The sequence below is a fragment of the Rhinatrema bivittatum genome, chromosome 10, assembly GCF_901001135.1.
Source record: "Rhinatrema bivittatum chromosome 10, aRhiBiv1.1, whole genome shotgun sequence".
NCBI lineage: Eukaryota > Metazoa > Chordata > Amphibia > Gymnophiona > Rhinatrematidae > Rhinatrema > Rhinatrema bivittatum.
The window spans coordinates 44,584,090-44,602,003 of NC_042624.1; the positions used below are offsets into that span (position 1 = coordinate 44,584,090).

Consider the following 17,914-nt stretch of genomic DNA (forward strand, 5'->3'; position numbering starts at 1 on the left):
TACCATTTTGAATTTTTCTTTGGTCAGAAATTTGTTGAGTTCTCGAAGATCCAGGATAGGGCGAAGGCCACCTGATTTCTTGGGTATCAGGAAATAGGGGGAGTAAAACCCCGAGTTCTGGTGTTTTGAGGAAATTAGACTGATGGCCTGTTGACTGTGCAGGAGTGCAATCTCCTCCGCCAGTTGTGACTGAGATCTTTGAATTTTTAGTGTGGGAAGGTAGGGGAATGTGGGTTTTGTTGTAAATTGAAGTTGACAACCTTGACGTATTATCTCCAAAACCCATTGATCTGAAGTAATCTGCTCCCACACTGCTAGGCAAGAGTGGATTCTTCCCGGTGGTGTTAAATGTTGTGGTGGTGGCTGTATGTTTAAAAAAGACGGGGTTGTCTTTACAGTAGTTGCTGGTTGTTGATTTGGTTGTCTCTGATTTCGAGGTTTACCCCTGCATTGAAGAGGGGTATGTTGTTGTTGTGGTCGGTGGTACGATGGGTATGTCTGTCTGCTGATGAAAAGATTGATAAGACCTATGGGGTCTACGATTGTACAAGGATCAGCGATGATATGGGAAATAACGCCGTGTGCTAGAGTTGGCAGGTTGTGATTATAATGATTGCACTGCTATAACTTCGTCTTTTAGTTTTCCCACCGTCTCCTGAAACCGGTCACCAAATAGGTTGTCTCCTGTACACGGTAGATTTGCCAATTTTTCGTGCAAATCCTCCCTGATAGTGCTCAAACGCAACCATGCCATCCTACGGGCTGCTATGGCCGTCGCCGACGCTCTAGATGATGTTTCAAATCCTTCATATACTGATCGGAGGAGGTGTCAGGAGCACTCCTCCATATCATGGAGCGTCTGTAGAGTTTGATCTGCCGTGGAGGAGAGCATACCCTTCGTGGCTTGGATATATTCATATAAATACTGTACCATATAAAACTGGTGATGCATAATTCTGGTGTTTAGCATTACATTCTGGTACATTTTTCTGCCAAATTCATCCAAATACCTATTGTCTTTGGTTGGTGGGTATGTAGAGTGTGTTTTTGACTTTTTGAAGCGTTGCATCGCCGATTCTACCACTATGAAAACATGAGGTAATTGTGGTAGCGCATACGGCAAGGTTTTCCGCATGCGAAATTTAATGTCTGTTTTTTGTGAGAGAGTGAGGGGTTTCCCAAGATTTTTGGAGAACACTAAGCAGTAACTCTTGTGGTGGTAACGAAGTGGGTTCTCCTGGAACATCAAATATTTTGAGAAGACCCAAGGTCTCTGATCTAGGGTCTGATTCCTTTTGCACATCTAAATGTAAGATGGTAGCCAGCTTCTCTAAGAATCTTGGATAAGAGAGATCTTCTGGCGGAGAGTATGGTTCTTATGGTTGTTCCTGTGGATCTGAAGGGAACCCCGTCGAGGATGAAGGCGATGTTGGTGGAGATGTGGAATCCACATGTTTTGTAACTGGAGAATGTGGCCGGTCTGGTACCGGTGATGATGGAGGTTCTACAGATGGTTCTCTTGATAGACGGATACTCGGTTCTCTAGAACTTGTCGATGGTTGATTTGTCATTTTGAAGGAGGCTTCTAGGGTCTCATAGAAACCTGCTAGAGACTGCGATAACTGCCAAAAAGCCTCTTTTGTTTTAGGAGGCATGATGGATTTACTAGTATGGTGTGGTGAAGGATGTGGTCTCGGCTCTGCCAGTATTGGCGGAGACAATGAAGGTGGGACGTGCTCTGGTTTGTGAGCTTTATCTCTTGTTCCCCTAGAAGAGGTGTTTGAAGATGTGGATGCATTAGAAGATATGAGATATATCACCGACCTATGTGAAGGTGCCTTAGGATATTTACTCCTGGAAGAGATGGAGGTAGAGGGGCTGACGTCCCATCCTGGAGTCTTATGTGGAAATGTTTTATGGTGTGAATGATGTTTGTGGCAATGGGTAAGTACTGGCGCTACATGAGGTCTATCCCTTGTTCGTGACCTTTTCTTATGTTTAGGTCTAGATCCCCTTGATGAAGTCCTGGAACACCGTGGCGTAGAGTCACGAGAGGTTGAGTGGGATAATTGTGGAGATTGATGCCTCCGTTTTAGGCCGCCTCGGCTTGGATGTTTCACTTTTTGTATCTTTAATGCCGGAGGTGTTCGCCTATCCCGTGATGGACTCCTTGATCTGTTTCGGGTTCCTTGTTGTTTAGTAATTGATGTTCTCGGCGCCGTAGTGTGAGCCGACGTCTTCGGCGCTGGTCTCTTCGGGGTCGTCTGCGCCGGAATCTTCGGCGCAGTGTCACTTGGTAGGATTTTCGGCTCCACGGCTCGTTCCGGAGACAGTGGCGCTGCCTGCTCCTATATCGCATCGTGTGCCCATCTTGCACGATCATGCGGCGCCGTTCGTTTTGACGAGGCTGATCGGTCCCGATCGGTTGGATCAGATCCCTGATCCAACGGCCTCGACTGCCTTATTACCTCTTTCCCTCCATACCTGGAGGGACGAGGATCCCACAATGCCGCTTTCCTGTGAGAGTGAGCGGGTCTCGTCGCAGGTCCCGGCGAGGAATGAGCCTCCGATGGCTCCGATAGGCTAAGTAATTCTTTCCTCGTGTAGGCCCGTTGTCTCTGGGCCCGAGGGGACATGCGAGCACAAAACTCGCATTCCCCCGTGTTGTGGTTGGCACCGAGGCAGCGGTAACTTCGGTCATGGCCATCCGTGACCGACATTACCTTGCTGCAGCGACAAAGTTTGAATCCTGACTTCGACATTTTCCTGAGGAGAAAGTGAGCTCCGCGTGTGATCCCGCGTGCGGAAAGAAAGATTGAGGAGAATCAGTTACTTTCCTGCGCGGGAACACACGCACAGCCGCAGAGACTAAAAAGCCAAACCTCTGCTTAATAAAGCTCCGCCTCCTAGACCTCATTGACAGATCCCATGACAGCCCTGCTATCAACGGGAAAGCCTCTTTAATGCTGTGATCATTCCCCTGGGCCATCCAGTCCCCACTGCTCCTTTATTTATTTATTTATTTATTTATTTTTAGTTTTTATATACCGATCTTCCTACATTAGATGCAAATCAAACCGGTTTACATAGAACAAAAAGAAACAATGAACATTTATGCAACTTTAAATAACATTGTCAAGAGAAGAAAAAAAACCAAGTATACAATTTGAATTACATAGTAATCACGGTAAACATTTGTTGTCCTTATGTTAAGCTTAGTTAGGGATAAGGAAAAAAGATAAGTAGAAATAAATAAATGAATAAATAATAAAAATAATAAAAATAACTTATTTGGATTCACAGTGTGAGGAACTCCAGAAAAAGGCTATACTTGTACGTAAATGATGAAGGGTCCTAAGGAAGACATCAGCTTGATGCCTGCAGTCTTTTGCAGCTGGCTGAACTTGTTATAAATATAGGCACTACACAAGAGAGACAACTGATAGATACGGAATATCTGGAGCTTGCTTCTGTGCACACACTGCCAAGCAGGGTCCTTGAGACAGTGCTGAGTATCAATGGCATATCAATGGCGGGGGTGGAAGGAAATTAGAATAAAAAAGCTACCAATAAGGGCCCTGAACTCAGCGGTCAGAGTAACAGAAAAGTATGAGAAAATAAGTGTGAAAGCTTGCTGGGCAGACTGGATGGGCCTATTGGTTTTCTTCTGCTGTCATTTCTATGTTTCTATGTATAAGATGGGTACAAAATAATTATATATTATATATTTGGATTTTAGATTATTACTTGCTTTCCAAACCTGAACTTAAGGTGAGTTACAGTCAAGTACAATAGATATTTAAGGTTCTAAGCTTGTACCTGTTTTTCTTACTATTCCATGGCTCCATGATTTTATTAAAATATTCAAAGTTTATTAAGTTAAAATGTTTCTATTTAGAAGGCATGACAGATTTCTGTAATGTCATATGGCAGTCATTTTACTATGTAAATGTATGGATTCTCTACAGAACACAGGGTAAGCTGCCTGCCAGTTTCCTGGTTTGTTATCAGAGTCTGAAAACAGAGCAGCAAAGTAAGTGCATGTTATGGAGGCAGTGCATGAAAACCTGACTGGCTGGGGGCTCCCCAGGACAGGCTTGGGAACCACTGCTATAAAATGTTACGGCAATAGCCGGAGAATGGATAGATAAGAGTAGCACTGGAGGAAGCCAAGTTGCATCTTGACTCCTGGCCAAAGGCAGCTGCTTCAGTCCTTGGCTATGTGTTGGAGAGATACTGCATGATGTCCCTGAAGGAATACAGAGAACAAAATATATAATAAATAAGAATGCCAGTTTTAAGTAGGGATGTGCAGCAGTATTTTTTTTTTTTTTGTTTCATGCAAGTTGATGCACACAAATTGAAAATTAATGCACATTAAAAAAGAAACGAAGCAGCAAAAAACAAAAATTGGACATAAATAGCCAACAAAATAAAAAACTATGAAAGATTTTTGTGGCTGCACACCCCTAGTTTTAAGCAGGCTGCTAAAATAGTGCATAGGCTTCTCCTCTTTACGGTACCAGTGCAGTGATGGTCCAGGGTTTAATATAGTCCAAGTGATTGCCAGGTAGGCTTAGGAGGCAGCAGGAAATGGCCCTCCCTATTTGTATCTGCTGGGTATTTCCAAGTGACCCAGATTGGCCCCTGTCACGGATTGGATGCTGGGCTGCATGGCCCATTAGTCTAATCCAATATGGCATTTCTAATGTTTTTGTGACTATCTTTAAGTCTTCATGTATGTTGGTTAACTGACGTTTGCTGGGAGTAGTAGAAATACCACATGATAACATTTATTCCATACATCGCTATGTAATTTAAATGATCTTAAAAGCACTGACTGACTGTTTAAAAAGAGTTGGTTAAATTGTGCTTTAGCCAGGTATTTGCATTTATTTTTTTTTGCAGATAATAATATATCATCATAGTACAGACAAAATAAATTAAGAAAGTATACATTTCAGAGTATGTGTGTTTCATTAGCAAGTAAAAGGAGTAAACTCGTAATGCCTGCCTCCTTAAGCTTCTGGTCTGGAAACAATTTCTTTAAGATAAAAAACCCTCTTTAATTAAAGCTCCAAGTTAAAGAGTGAACAGAATCAGCCTGCCGCGGTGGGTTTGCAGCTATAATGCATGCGATACCACAGTTCATAACAATCCAAGAAGTCAACTTGGTGCCCATTTCAGCAATCCCCTACATTGTCTCTCATGCATATTCACTGTGGATATCCTGAAAACCCGACTGGCTGGGGGGTCCCCCAGGACAGGGTTGGGAACCACTGGTTTACAGTATGTAGACGTGTACTGGCTATGGTAGTGCATAAACAGGTGCAACATTTAGTATTTTTGTCACACAAAGAAAGATATAGCAAACGTTTTCTCCAGTCTTCCTCCAGCACAAAACTTGCTGCAGATTTATCAATAAAAATATCTTAGTACATCCCCCTTAATGGAAATAAAGACACCTGGGCAAAACTGGCACTAGATAATAACTGAAGCAAACGTTGAACAGTTTGCTCAATTTTCTCACGTTGTACAGAGTTTTATAAAAAAGCGGTCCACACTGAGTATGGTGGGGGCAGCAGGAAAGGTACCAGGTAACTTTATTCGGATATTCAGCAGGAGTGCTGCAGGAGTCTGCACTTTTTGCTGTATTATGCAATATTTACTTGACACCAGTTTGTAAGGTATTGAATTGTCTGGTATTGATTTTAATATATACCCTGATGATATTCAGTTTTTTATACCCAAATTGGAGTTACGGGCAGCAACTAGTAAACTCCTTAACATTTGTTTCTCCTCTATTCGATCATGGTTTGACTCAACCATCTTGCATTAAACCCAGACAAAACTGAAAAATTGATTTTGAGTAAGTTACCTCCTCAGTGACACACCTGCAATGTTTAATTTGGTAGGTAATGAGTTCTCAGTCTCCTCTATCATTCGTAAGCTTGGAATAACTTTAGATTCTAGTCTTTCAATGAAACCACAGATTCGAGTGATGGTGAAATCTGCAGTTACAAAGTCGTGTATGTTTCACAGACTTCAACCCCCTACTGTCTTATCAGGACTTTCGTTCTGTGTTACAGGCACTGGTGATGTCAAGACTGGACAATCGCAATTCTTTGTTAGTTGGTCTTCCTGCTAAGCAACTACAAGCATTGCAGCTAGTCTGAAACCTGGCTGCAAAATTGTTAGCTGGAGCTAGCTGTAGTGACCACAACATGCTAGTCTTGAAGTCTCTTCAGTGTTGCCTATTAGTTGGTGGATCAAGTTTAAGATCATTACTTTGATCCACAAGTTGAGATATATCATACCTTAGATCAATGCAGTGCTTAGGATTTCTCCCCAGCATGGACCTTAATATCAGCAGACAGATCATTGCTGGAGGTCCCCTCATTCAGACTGGTGTTTTTGGATGAGGCCCTTGATCAAGCTTTTTCAGTTGTAGGCCCTGTACTGTGGAATGCTCTTCCAGTTGCTGTTAGAGTTTCATATGTTCAGTTTCATTTAGAATAGCAATAAAAACTCTTTATGGAAGCTTTTGGAGAGACAGACTGAGAGCTAAGAATAATGGTAGATCATGTAGTAAGCTGTTTTTATCATTTATTTTATATGTGATTTTGATCTGGGTTTTTTTAGATGTTTTTATTATGCTGATAATGTTTTTAATTTTGGTATAATTATTTATATGTTTTATTAAGCATGTTTTCCGATAATCCACCATAATAAGAAGATATGAGCAGAACAGAAATTTTATGAATAAATAATGTTATTCCTAACATGCCCAGCTGAAGTTACTTTAGGGTAATGTTTTCTCTGACCACACTTACCTGGCTAAGTGTATATGGCTAGTGCTGAATATCAGAGCTAGCTGGGTAAATGTTAGTGTTATCCCCAGAAAAGCCCCCCTCTGTGCCTGTTTTTTATCTGTATAAATTTTAGCTCAGCAGGGCAGGAAATTTGCAACATGGTGTTTGTTCAGATAATCTGAAAAACTACCTGGATAAACTGTTTAAATACTGACCTCATATTAAAAAAATCTGGAACGTAATGGTGGAGATTTCTGCTGTGAAATCAGAATAGTGTTGTATATGTACGTACTCTCATGCACGTCCTTATATAAACATTTAAAAAAAAGTGCCCCATTATGTTATTTATCCATATCATGAATATTTGTTTAATATACCACAGGCCACTTACAACTGTCAATAGAAGAGATTTGCTGAGGAATGCTCGATTGAAGAATGGCACATTGCCTGTGTCATGGTATTTCCAGTCAGTATTGGACCTAGTCAACTGTTCTGATCAGATCATAGGGGAAGAGCTGTGTATTCTCTCTGACAGCCCACCATGCACCCCTATGCCCTTCTACAGAGGCCTAATTCTGGTCATCCTGCCTGATACAAGCAGCCCAGACTCTCCAATACTACTCCTGGCAGCACTCAGAACTCAATTCAAGGAACAGAAAAATGAAACCTATACCAACCATAAAGACCCTAACAATATTCTATGTTAGACCACATTCAGTTGTGCTGCAGATTGGGGCACTAATCCCACAGCGAGTGCTATATTTAAAGGCACTATACTACATCTCCTGCGTGTTTGGTCCAGGTACATATTCTCTCTTTCCTCATAGCCATTAGACTGAAAATCCGCATATAGGTGCATATTTTGCATAAACTAAGATACTGTCTATTTTTAGACTATTTAGCCTACTAAGCAACCCCACCTCTCCCAATCAAAATCCTAATATGCTCAAGCCCCCAGAAGAACAGGTGTTTCTGAGAAAGTTGCAAACCTTACCTAGTAAGCAGAGTGTGTGCATGCCATTCTGCCTATTCCTTACGATTTTGTCATAAAAACTTTCTGGTTTCCACGTGTCTGTCCAGAACACAATGGAGACTGTTTCTCCAAAATTGTACAACTGAAATGGAAAACAAAATAAGTTAATCAGATATGCTCATCAGAATGCTACATGACTTCTTGCACACAATCAGCACTGAAACAGCAAAATTACTTACCTTGTAATAGGTGTTATCCCAGGACAGCAGGATGTAGTCCTCACGTATGGGTGACATCATCTGATGGAGCCCTGATACGGAAAACTTCTGTCAAAAGTTTCTAGAAACATTTGGCTGGCACACTGAGCATGCCACGATATTTTCAGCCACAGGGGTCTCCCTTCAATCTCGTTTGTAGCAGTATGCGTGAGCTAAAAAAATAAAATAATAAAACGTATCGGACCCAACTCCGAGGGGTGGTGGGTGGGTTCTGTGAGGACTATATCCTGCTGTCCTGGGATAACACCTATTACAAGGTAAGCAATTTTGCTTTATCCCAAGACAAGCAGGATGATAGTCCTCACATATGGGTGATTAGCAAGCTACAGGCTGAGTCATCCTTATATCATACCAACAGCATACAACTTGTGCAATGAGCACAACAGGTGTACTGCTGGAAAAAAAAATGAGGCAGCCTGAAATCACAGCAGGATGGATGTAGAAGGAGTTGGTGCTATACTGGAAATAAGTTCTTTAAGACAGATTGTCCAAAGGCTGAATCTTGTCATCCTTCTCTGTCCAAACAGTAATGAGCTGCAAAGGTGTGAAGGGAACTCCATGTTGCAGCTTTACATATGTCTAGGATGGGCACTGAACGATAGTGTGCTACTGATGTAGACATAGCCCTTACTGAATGTGCTTTTACTCGCCCCTGGAGAGGAATGTTTGCTTTTTCATAACAGAATTCGATACAGTCCGTTAGTCAGTTGGAGAGAGTTTGTTTTCCTACCACAACTCCTGGTTTATTTGTGTCAAAAGAAACAAAGAGTTGGGTGGATTTTCTATGGACTGCAGTGCGGTTCAGGTAAAAAGCTAGCGCACGTTTACAGTCTAATGTGTATAAGACTCTCTCTCCCTGGTGACAGTGAGGTCTTGGAAAGAAAGTAGGCAGCTATTGACTGGTTGATGTGAAAATCCGTTACTACTTTTGGTAGGAATTTGGGGTGAGTGCGAAGGACTACTCTGTCATGCCGGAACCTTGTGTAGGGTGAGTATGTGACGAGAGCTTGTAACTCACTGACCTTCCTAGCCGATGTAATGGCTACTAAGAAAGATACTTTCCATATAAGAAATTTTTCAACACAGGAATGTAGAGGCTCGAATGGTGACTGCATGAGTCTCGTCAGTACTATATTGAGGTCCCATTCCGTGACTGGTGTTCGAATGGGAGGCTTAAGGTGAAGTAAGCCTCTCATAAACTGAATTACTCGGGGTTGTGCTGTTATTGGCGCATCCCCTATGCCCTTGTGATATGCCACTATGGCACTTAGGTGTACCCTTACCGAGGATGTCTGGAGACCAGAATCGGAAAGGTGGCATAGCTAATCTAATAAAGCAGGAGTGGGGCAAGAGAATGGGTCAAAACATTTTTGTGCGCACCACTTGGTAAATCTATTCCACTTAAAGTGGTAAGATTTATCGGGTAGATTTTCAAAGGGGTACGCGCGTACCCCCTGAAAACCTACCCCAAACCCCCCCTGCGCGCGCCGAGCCTATTTTGCATAGGCTTGGCAGCGTGCGCAAGCCCCGGGACGCGCGTAAATCCCGGGGCTTGCATGGAGGGGCGTGTTGGGGGCATGCCGGCAGTGACGCAGCGTTTTGGGGGCGTGTTGCGTGTGACACAGCGTTTCGGGGGCGTGGCTGCGGCCTCCGGACCAGTCCCCGGGACCGGAACTCGGAGCGGGGCAGCCGGCCAGCGGGCGCAAAGGTGGTGGGGGTGGGGGGGTGGTGGAAGGAAAGTTCCCTTCGAGGCCGCTCCGATTTCAGAGCGGCCTCGGAGGGAATGGAGGCAGGCTGCGCGGCTTGGCGTGCAGGCTGCCGATTTTGGGCAGCCTTGCGCGCGTCGACCCCGGATTTTAATGGATACGCGTGTATCTATTAAAATCCTGCGTACTCTTGTTCGCGCCTGGTGCGCGAACAAAAGTACGCGATCGCGCTAATTTATAAAATCCGGCCCTATGTGTGAAAGGCTTTCGTGAACCTACGAGAACTTTAGAGACTTGTGTTGAAAGATTAAGTGTTTGCAGAATTAAGGTTTCAACATCCAAGCTGTCAGGGCAAGAGTTATCAGGTTGGAATGGCGCAACTTGCCCTGATTCTGAGTTACGACAGTGGGCGCTGTGTTCAAGCGAATTGGCTCTCTGATCGAGAGGTTGAGGAGTATGGGAAACCATACTTGTCGAGGCCAGTACGGGGCTATGAGGATCATTGTTCCTCTGTCCTGTTGTAGCTTCATGAGAGTTTTGGCTATGAGCGGGATTGGAGGATACGCATATAGAAGTCCTGTGTTCCAGGGGCGAGCAAAGGCGTCCCTGGGGAATGCTTGTCGACCGTCGTGGAGAGAGCAGAACCTTTCCATTTTGTGGTTCAGTTTGGACGCAAAGAGGTCTATGGTTGGGCGACCCCAGCGTTGAAAGATTTTGCTCACTACACGTGGATCCAGGGACCATTCGTGGGGATAGAAATGTCGACTGAGATCGTCCGCTAGGACGTTTTGTATGCCCGCTAGATAAGTTGCTCGGAGATGCATGGAGTGCTCTAGAGCCCAAGCCCAAATCTGCACCGCTTCCTGGCAGAGCAGATAAGAGCCTGTGCCTCCCTGTTTGTTTATGTACCACATTGCTACTGTGTTGTCCATTTGTATCAGCACAGTCTTGTTTGAGAGGCAGTCCTTGAAGGCATAAAGGGCATATCGCATTGCTCGAAGTTCTAAGAAGTTTGACACTTCATTTCGAGCATGGTCCACGTCCCTTGTGTTTGAAGGTTGTTGACGTGAGCTCCCCATCCCAACTTGGAGGCATCTGTGGTCAGGATGACTTGCGGAGTTAACTGTTGGAATGGGAGACCAGCTTTCAATGCTGTTTGATTTGTCCACCAGTGGAGCGATAGGCGTAACTGGTGGGTGATTTGAACTGTGTATGACAGTGGTGGGAAAGCTTGTAGCCATTGAGATTTCAAAGTCCATTGAGTTCTTCTCATGGCTAACTTCGCCATAGGTGTAACATGTACTGTCGAGGCCATGTGTCCTAGTAGCACCAGAAGTTGATGGGCAGATGCGAACTGGTATTGAGTTATAGAGTTCGCCAAATGTGTTAGATTGTTGGCATGGTTGTTTGGAAGAAAAGCTTTCGCCACTGTGGTGTCGAGGTCTGCTCCGATGAATGTGAGGAGTTGAGACGGGTCGATGTGGGATTTTTGATAGTTGATGAGAAATCCCAGGGAGTGTAATAGTGTTATTGTGCTTTTTAAGGCAGACAGAGTTCCCTGCCTGGATGGACTCCTGATTAGCCAATCATCTAGGTATGGAAAAACATGAATGCTGTTTTTTCTTAGATGTGCAGCACCCACTGCTAGACATTTTGTGAATACTTGAGGAGCAGAGGCAAATCCGAATGGTAGGACTCGAAACTGGTAATGATTTCTTCCCACTATGAATTGTAGATACTTGCAATGTTATGTGGAAATTGGTATATGTGCATAAGCGTCTTGAAGATCTAGACAACAGAGCCAATCTCCCCGTTGAAGCAATGGAAGGATGGTTCCCAGGGATACCATCCGAAATGTTTCTTTGTGAAGAAATTTGTTGAGATTGCGGAGGTCTAAGATAGGGCGAAGGTCACCTGTTTTCTTTGGAATTAGGAAATAGCGGGAATAGAACCCTTTTCCTTGTTGAGACCAGGGAACTGGTTCGATAGCCATGGCAGTCAGCAAAGTAGAGAGTTCTACTTGGAGTTGATGAGTAATGACCATGTTTGTCCATAGTGGAATGGGTGGAGAATGTGGGGGTATTGTTTTGAACTTTAGACGGTATCTTCGATTTAGTATGGCTAATACCCACTGGTCCCTTGTAATAAGACTCCAGTGGTGTTTGAAATGGAGTCAACCTCATACTGGGAAGTGGGCATAGGGTTGATGGAAAGACCTCTGTTCTCTTGATTGACTTCAAAAACCCACTGCTGGACCAGTTTGTGGTGGTGGTTGGGTTTTTTGTTGTTTTGGCAGGCGTACAAGTCCCCTTTGTCGTGGATGGTATGGACGCACTGAAGAAGCAGGTGGGTAATATCTTCTAGGTCTATAGAAGGGTCTCCTGGTGTCCCTTCTAGTTGATTTTCTTAGGGAGGATGGCTGATCTGATGGTAGTTTGGAGAGTTGGCGGAGTGTCTCGTGGTGATCCTTTAACTGAGAGACAGTAGCCTGAATCTTTTCTCTGAAAAGATTCTCTCCAGTACAAGGGAGATCTGCCAATCTTTCCTGGACTTCTTGCCTGAGGTCCGAGGCCTTAAGCCAAGCCCACCTCCTTGCATTAATTGTTGATGCTGATAGGCGAGTAGATGTTTCAAAAGTATCATAAGCTGCCCGTACCTCGTGTTTACCAGATTCCAGCTCCTTTGCAATGAGAGTGTTCAAAGCCAGTTGTTGTTGCTGAGGGAGATCATCGGCAATACCTTGAACTTGTTTCCACAAGTTTCTTTGGTACTGTGTCATATAAAGCTGGTACACTGCAATACGAGATTCCAACAAGGATCCCTGAATAACCTTTCTTCCTAAGGTATCTAGGAACCTTTGCTCCTTTCCTGGTGGGTCAGAAGAGTGAGGTTTCTGTTTCCTGGCTTTTTTCTGAGCCGATTCAACGACTACCGAGTGATGAGGCAGTTGGGGCTTTTGGAAACCTGGGACATGTTGCACCAGGTATGTGGCATCTGTTCTTCGATTCACCGCTTGTACTGAACATGGATGTTCCCACATCCTTTGTTGGAGTTCTAAAAGGACTTCATGGATTGGGATTGCCATTACCTCCTTTGGTGCATCCACTAATTGAAGGACTTCTAGGGCCTTGTGTCTTGTGTCCTCCTCCGTCATTAATTCGAAAGGAATTGTGTCCGCCATTTCCTTAATGAAATTTGTAAAGGACAAATCTTCAGGAGGGGACTTTCTCCTCTTCTGGTGGAGAAGGCTCAGATTGTAATTCTTCTGACTCAGTATCAGAATCTACATCCTTCCAGGGAGTATACTGAGGATAAGACGATTCAGGATCCTCTGGATGTATATGATGCTTTGTCTTAAAAGCAGATTTTGATGGAATCTGCTTTGGCAACATAGGAGGTAATGAAGGCATCGATGGAGAATAGATGGGCCTCGATGGTATCGATGGGAATCAATGTTGGGTGTCACCCGATGGACTGGATGCATTGGCATCGAGGGATCTTTTGCTGCCATCGATGGTTTTTCTGGTATTTGATGACGGTGAAGGCCCGATGGCCCTGGGACGGAATCCGAGTCCCTATCATCTTCCTCCGATGACCCAGGGATCGGAATGGAAGGAGTCACCGGTGGATGAGTCGGCATCGATGGAGTCGATGGTATGGCGTCGTCGGTGCCGGAGGAATTATTCCGATCAAGGCAGGCTGAAATATTGACGGATCCGATATCTATGTTGGGGTCGGTGTCGGTACCGATGGTACAGAAGGAGGCTGTAAATTTCGAAAAGTCTCGACGATGGCCTGCTGGACCATGGTAGTCACCTTCCCCAGTGGCAGTGGACACAGTCCCAGTTTCTAGGGAAGAGGTAAGACTGGCACTACTGGCACTTCCACGAGTGAGTGTGGTGGCACAGTCTCTAACACCGAGCCCGGTGGAGAGCACCTCAGTTCCTCTGGTACAAGTAGGGCGAGTTGGTTCCAGTACCCGGACTCGTTTGGGCATCAGTTTGATGTCCTTCGACATCGATGGCTGTGTTTTTCCATCCGATGGATTGATGGAACGATGTCGATGGCATCTTTTTTTCTCGATGTTCCTTCGATGCCGAGGAAGACGCTATGGAGTCACCGATGGAGTCATGACGGACGGTCACTGGTCCTTTTTTCTTCTTGATGCTTTGCGACAGAGGGAGGTGTTATTCTTGGAGACGATGTCGACGATGTTGATGGGGTTTTCTTAAGCAATTCCTCCATCTTGTCCAAACGGGTACGCCTGCCCTTTGGTGTTATCTGGGCACAGGTTGTACAAGCCCGGACCATCGTGGCCTGATCCCAGGCACAAAACACAAACATTGTGGGGGTCGGTAATCGACATAGTCCAGTTACAATCCGGACATTTCTTGAATCCGGAGGCCATTATAAAAAGTTAGGCCAAGTAACGGTCGGTGACCGGAAGATACTGATAGTGAGGGTGACCGGAATTGACCGAAAAATGATTCAAAAAATGTACTCACCAAAACTATGTCGAAGGGAGACCCGATGACAATTAATTTGTGACTGAAAAATTTTTCTTCCCTGAGGAAAAAAGTGAGGGGAAATTTCCCAGAGTTCCTAATCTGCTTTGCTTACAGCAAGGCGGAAAAAAAAGACTGAAGGGAGACCCCTGTGGCTGAGAATATTATGGCATGCTCAGTGGGCTCAGTGTGCCAGCCAAAAATTTCTAGAAACTTTTGACAGAAGTTTTCCGTATCAGGGCTCCATCAGATGATGTCACCCATATGTGAGAACTATCATCCTGCTTGTCCTGGGATAAAACTGCAATCCCCCTTCTCTCCCCGCTACGGTAAAATCCACCCAATTGTACTTGTACACCTTTTGTATTCCTGTTTATTCGGTTATTCCTCAGATTTCACTTTTTCTTTAAGAAAACGTGTTGTAGTTGCTAATTTTCGGTAGGGTTTCAGCACAGGCAAAGTGCTTTCCTGTCGGTGCATAGTGCTATAAAGCCCTAGGCATAAAAAGCTTTAGTTCTAGGTTCTCCCTCTGTATTCTGAGGAGTGTTCCTGGGGCTGAGCTGCCCAACTCTTTTTAGACCCCATCTCAGAGCAGGTTCAGGGGGCAGGACCCTCAACATATGAGCAGTTACAGAAAGGATCTTCCATTCATGGGGTGTACTACTTCCAAAATATGAGATACAAATAATTATTTCTTGGGGAAAAGAGTGTTTCCTCCTAAGCGGTACCTAGCACTATGAAATGACACTAGTCAGTGGAGCAGCACCTCACCTTAGTCCGCTTTCCAGTTGCTGAGGCTAAAGTCCTCCTTTAAAAGCAGCACTACCAGGGCAGCTGCATAATTCTGCCCCTTCTGAAACTGAAGGGTACTTCTTTCTATAATATACTTTGAACAATTTGACGCTGAAGGCTGCAAAACCTTTAATTCAAACCACATAGCAATCATTAAAAAGTGTTTTACTACATGAGCTTTACAGGACACACTGGTGCTATCTTCAGATGGCTCCTGCAAGGCTCAAAGAAGGAAACCTTCCCGTCTATAGAGCACCACACACAAGGATCCTTTCCTCATTTCAGAGGCTGACAACAATGCCTATTAAATAACAAAGAAAAACACTTTTGTCTCATTTTCCAAAAAAGGAATTCTCACAGAGAAAATACTTTGACTTCATTCTCATCTATTAAATGCACAAAGATAATTCTTGAGGCATGTTTTCTCTCACCTGCCCCACAGCACACTGTGGAATAGATGACAGCTGGAGCTCTGTGCAGGAGAAGAGTTAGTAATCCCCCTTTCCATGACCAGAACTGTGAGGGGTGCAGCCCTTTCGTGGATTACAAACTGGTTAAAAGACAGGAAACAGAGAGTGGGATTAATGGAAAAGGGTAAACAGTGGAGTGCCTCAGGGATCTGTACTTGGATCGGTGCTTTTCAATATATATATAAATGATCTGGAAAGGAATATGACGAGTGAGGCTATCAAATTTGCGGATGATACAAAATTATTTAGAGTAGTTAAATCACAAGTGGACTGTGATACATTACAGGAGGACCTTGCAAGACTGGAAGATTGGGCATCCAAATGGCAGATGAAATTTAATGTGGACAATTGCAAGGTGTTGCATATAGGGAAAAATAACCCTTGCCGTAGTTACACGATGTTAGGTTCCATATTAGGAGCTACCACTCAGGAAAAAGATCTAGGCATCATAGTGGATAATACTTTAAAATCGTCGGCTCAGTGTGCTGCAGCAGTCAAAAAAGCAAACAGAATGTTAGGAATTATTAGGAAGGGAATGGTTAATAAAATGGAAAATGTCATAATGCCTCTATATCGCTCCATGGTGAGACTGCACCTTGAATACTGTGTACAATTCTGGTCGCCGCATCCCAAAAAAGATATAGTTGCGATGGAGAAGGTACAGAGAAGGGCAACCAAAATGATAAAGGGGATGGAACAGCTCCCCTATGAGGAAAGGCTGAAGAGGTTAGGGCTGTTCAGCTTGGAGAAGAGATGGCTGAGGAGGGATATGATAGAGGTCTTTAAGATCATGAGAGGTCTTGAACAAGTAGATGTGACTTGGTATTTACACTTTCGAATAATAGAAGGACTAGGGGGCATTCCATGAAGTTAGCAAGTAGCACATTTAAGACTAATCGGAGAAAATTCTTTTTCACTCAACGCACAATAAAGCTCTGGAATTTGTTGCCAGAGGTTGTGGTTAGTGCAGTTAGTGTAGATGGGTTCAAAAAAGGTTTGGATAAGTTCTTGGAGGAGAAGTCAATTAACTGCTATTAAGCTGACTTAGGGAATAGCCTCTGCTATTAATTGCATCAGTAGCATGGGATCTTCTTAGTGTTTGGGTAATTGCCAGGTTCTTGTGGCCTGGTTTGGCCTCTGTTGGAAACAGGATGCTGGGCTTGTTGGACCCTTGGTCTGACCCAGCATGGCAATTTCTTATGTTCTTATGTCAGCCTTTCCTAAACCTCCTCAGGTTGCACTACCTTTCTTTATTGAGCTCGTGCCTTTTCAAATGGTCTAAATTTGTACCTGAGGCAGTGGAGGGTGAAGTGGCTTGCCCAATGTCACAAGGAGAGTCAGCAGGATTTGGATTCTGGCTTCCCTGCTTCTTGGCTCTACTTTCACTTGTGACAGTAGCTTATTATTATTTTGGCATTTACGTAGTGCCCTGGATATACAGATATGTCCCTGCTCCAGGGCACCTGAGGCAATTGGAGTGGAGGAGTAGCCTAGTGGTTAGAGCACTCCTTATAACCTTCCCCCTCCACTGCCTCAGGTACAAACGTACGGGCCGCTCCGACGGAGCGCACTGTTAAACCGCCATTGGACGCGCGTTTTCCCTTACCCCTTATTCAGTAAGGGGCGGAAAACGCGCGTCCAAACCGCTGAGCCTAATAGCGCCCTCAACATGCAAATGCATGTTGAGGGCGCTATTAGGTATTCGCGCGCGATTCAGAAAGTAAAATGGCAGCCAAGCTGCTAATTTCTGAAAGTAAAATGTGCGCCTACCCAAAGGTAGGCGCTAATTTCTTCGGGCACCAGGAAAGTGCACAGAACAGCAGTAAAAACTGCTGTTCTGTGTACCCTCCGACTTAATATCATGGCGATATTAAGTCGGAGATCCCGAAGGGTAAAAAAAGTAAAAAAAAATATATATATATTTTGAAGTCGGCCGGCGGCTGTTGGGTCAAAAACCGGACGCTCAATTTTGCTGGCGTCCAGTTTCTGAGCCTGTGGCTGTCAGCGGGCTCGAGAACAGATGCCGGCAAAATTGAGCGTCGGCTGTCAAACCCGCTGACAGCCGCCGCCGCTCCGGGCCAAAAGGAGGCGCTAGGGACACGCTAGTGTCCCTAGCACCTCCTTTTGCCCGTTTCTACCACCGGACCTAATTTAAATACTGAATCGTGCGCACAGGCGAATGGCCTGTGCGTTCACCCGCTCTCCCGCGGACTTTACTGAATCGGCCCATCAGATTGTAAGCCCTCTAGGGACAGGGACATAACCTACCGTACCTGAATGTAATCCGCCATGAAGTGACTTGCCCAAAGTCACAAGTGCTGAATCAGTCCGGATCTATTGTGTATGGTCAGTCAAATGAGATTGAAACCACTTGAAAA

General features: G+C 44.5%; 1 protein-coding gene across 3 annotated transcripts in view; it reads right to left on the minus strand.

Annotated features, from left to right (window-relative positions):
* DPH5 (diphthamide biosynthesis 5) overlaps positions 1-17,914 on the minus strand; it is a 119,096-nt gene that overhangs the window by 32,898 nt on the left and 68,284 nt on the right. For all 3 annotated transcript variants that reach the window (XM_029618063.1, XM_029618061.1, XM_029618062.1), the window contains exon 4: positions 7,807-7,927. In XM_029618063.1, the coding sequence (XP_029473923.1) occupies positions 7,807-7,927 (121 nt within the window). The remainder of the gene's footprint in view (positions 1-7,806; positions 7,928-17,914) is intronic.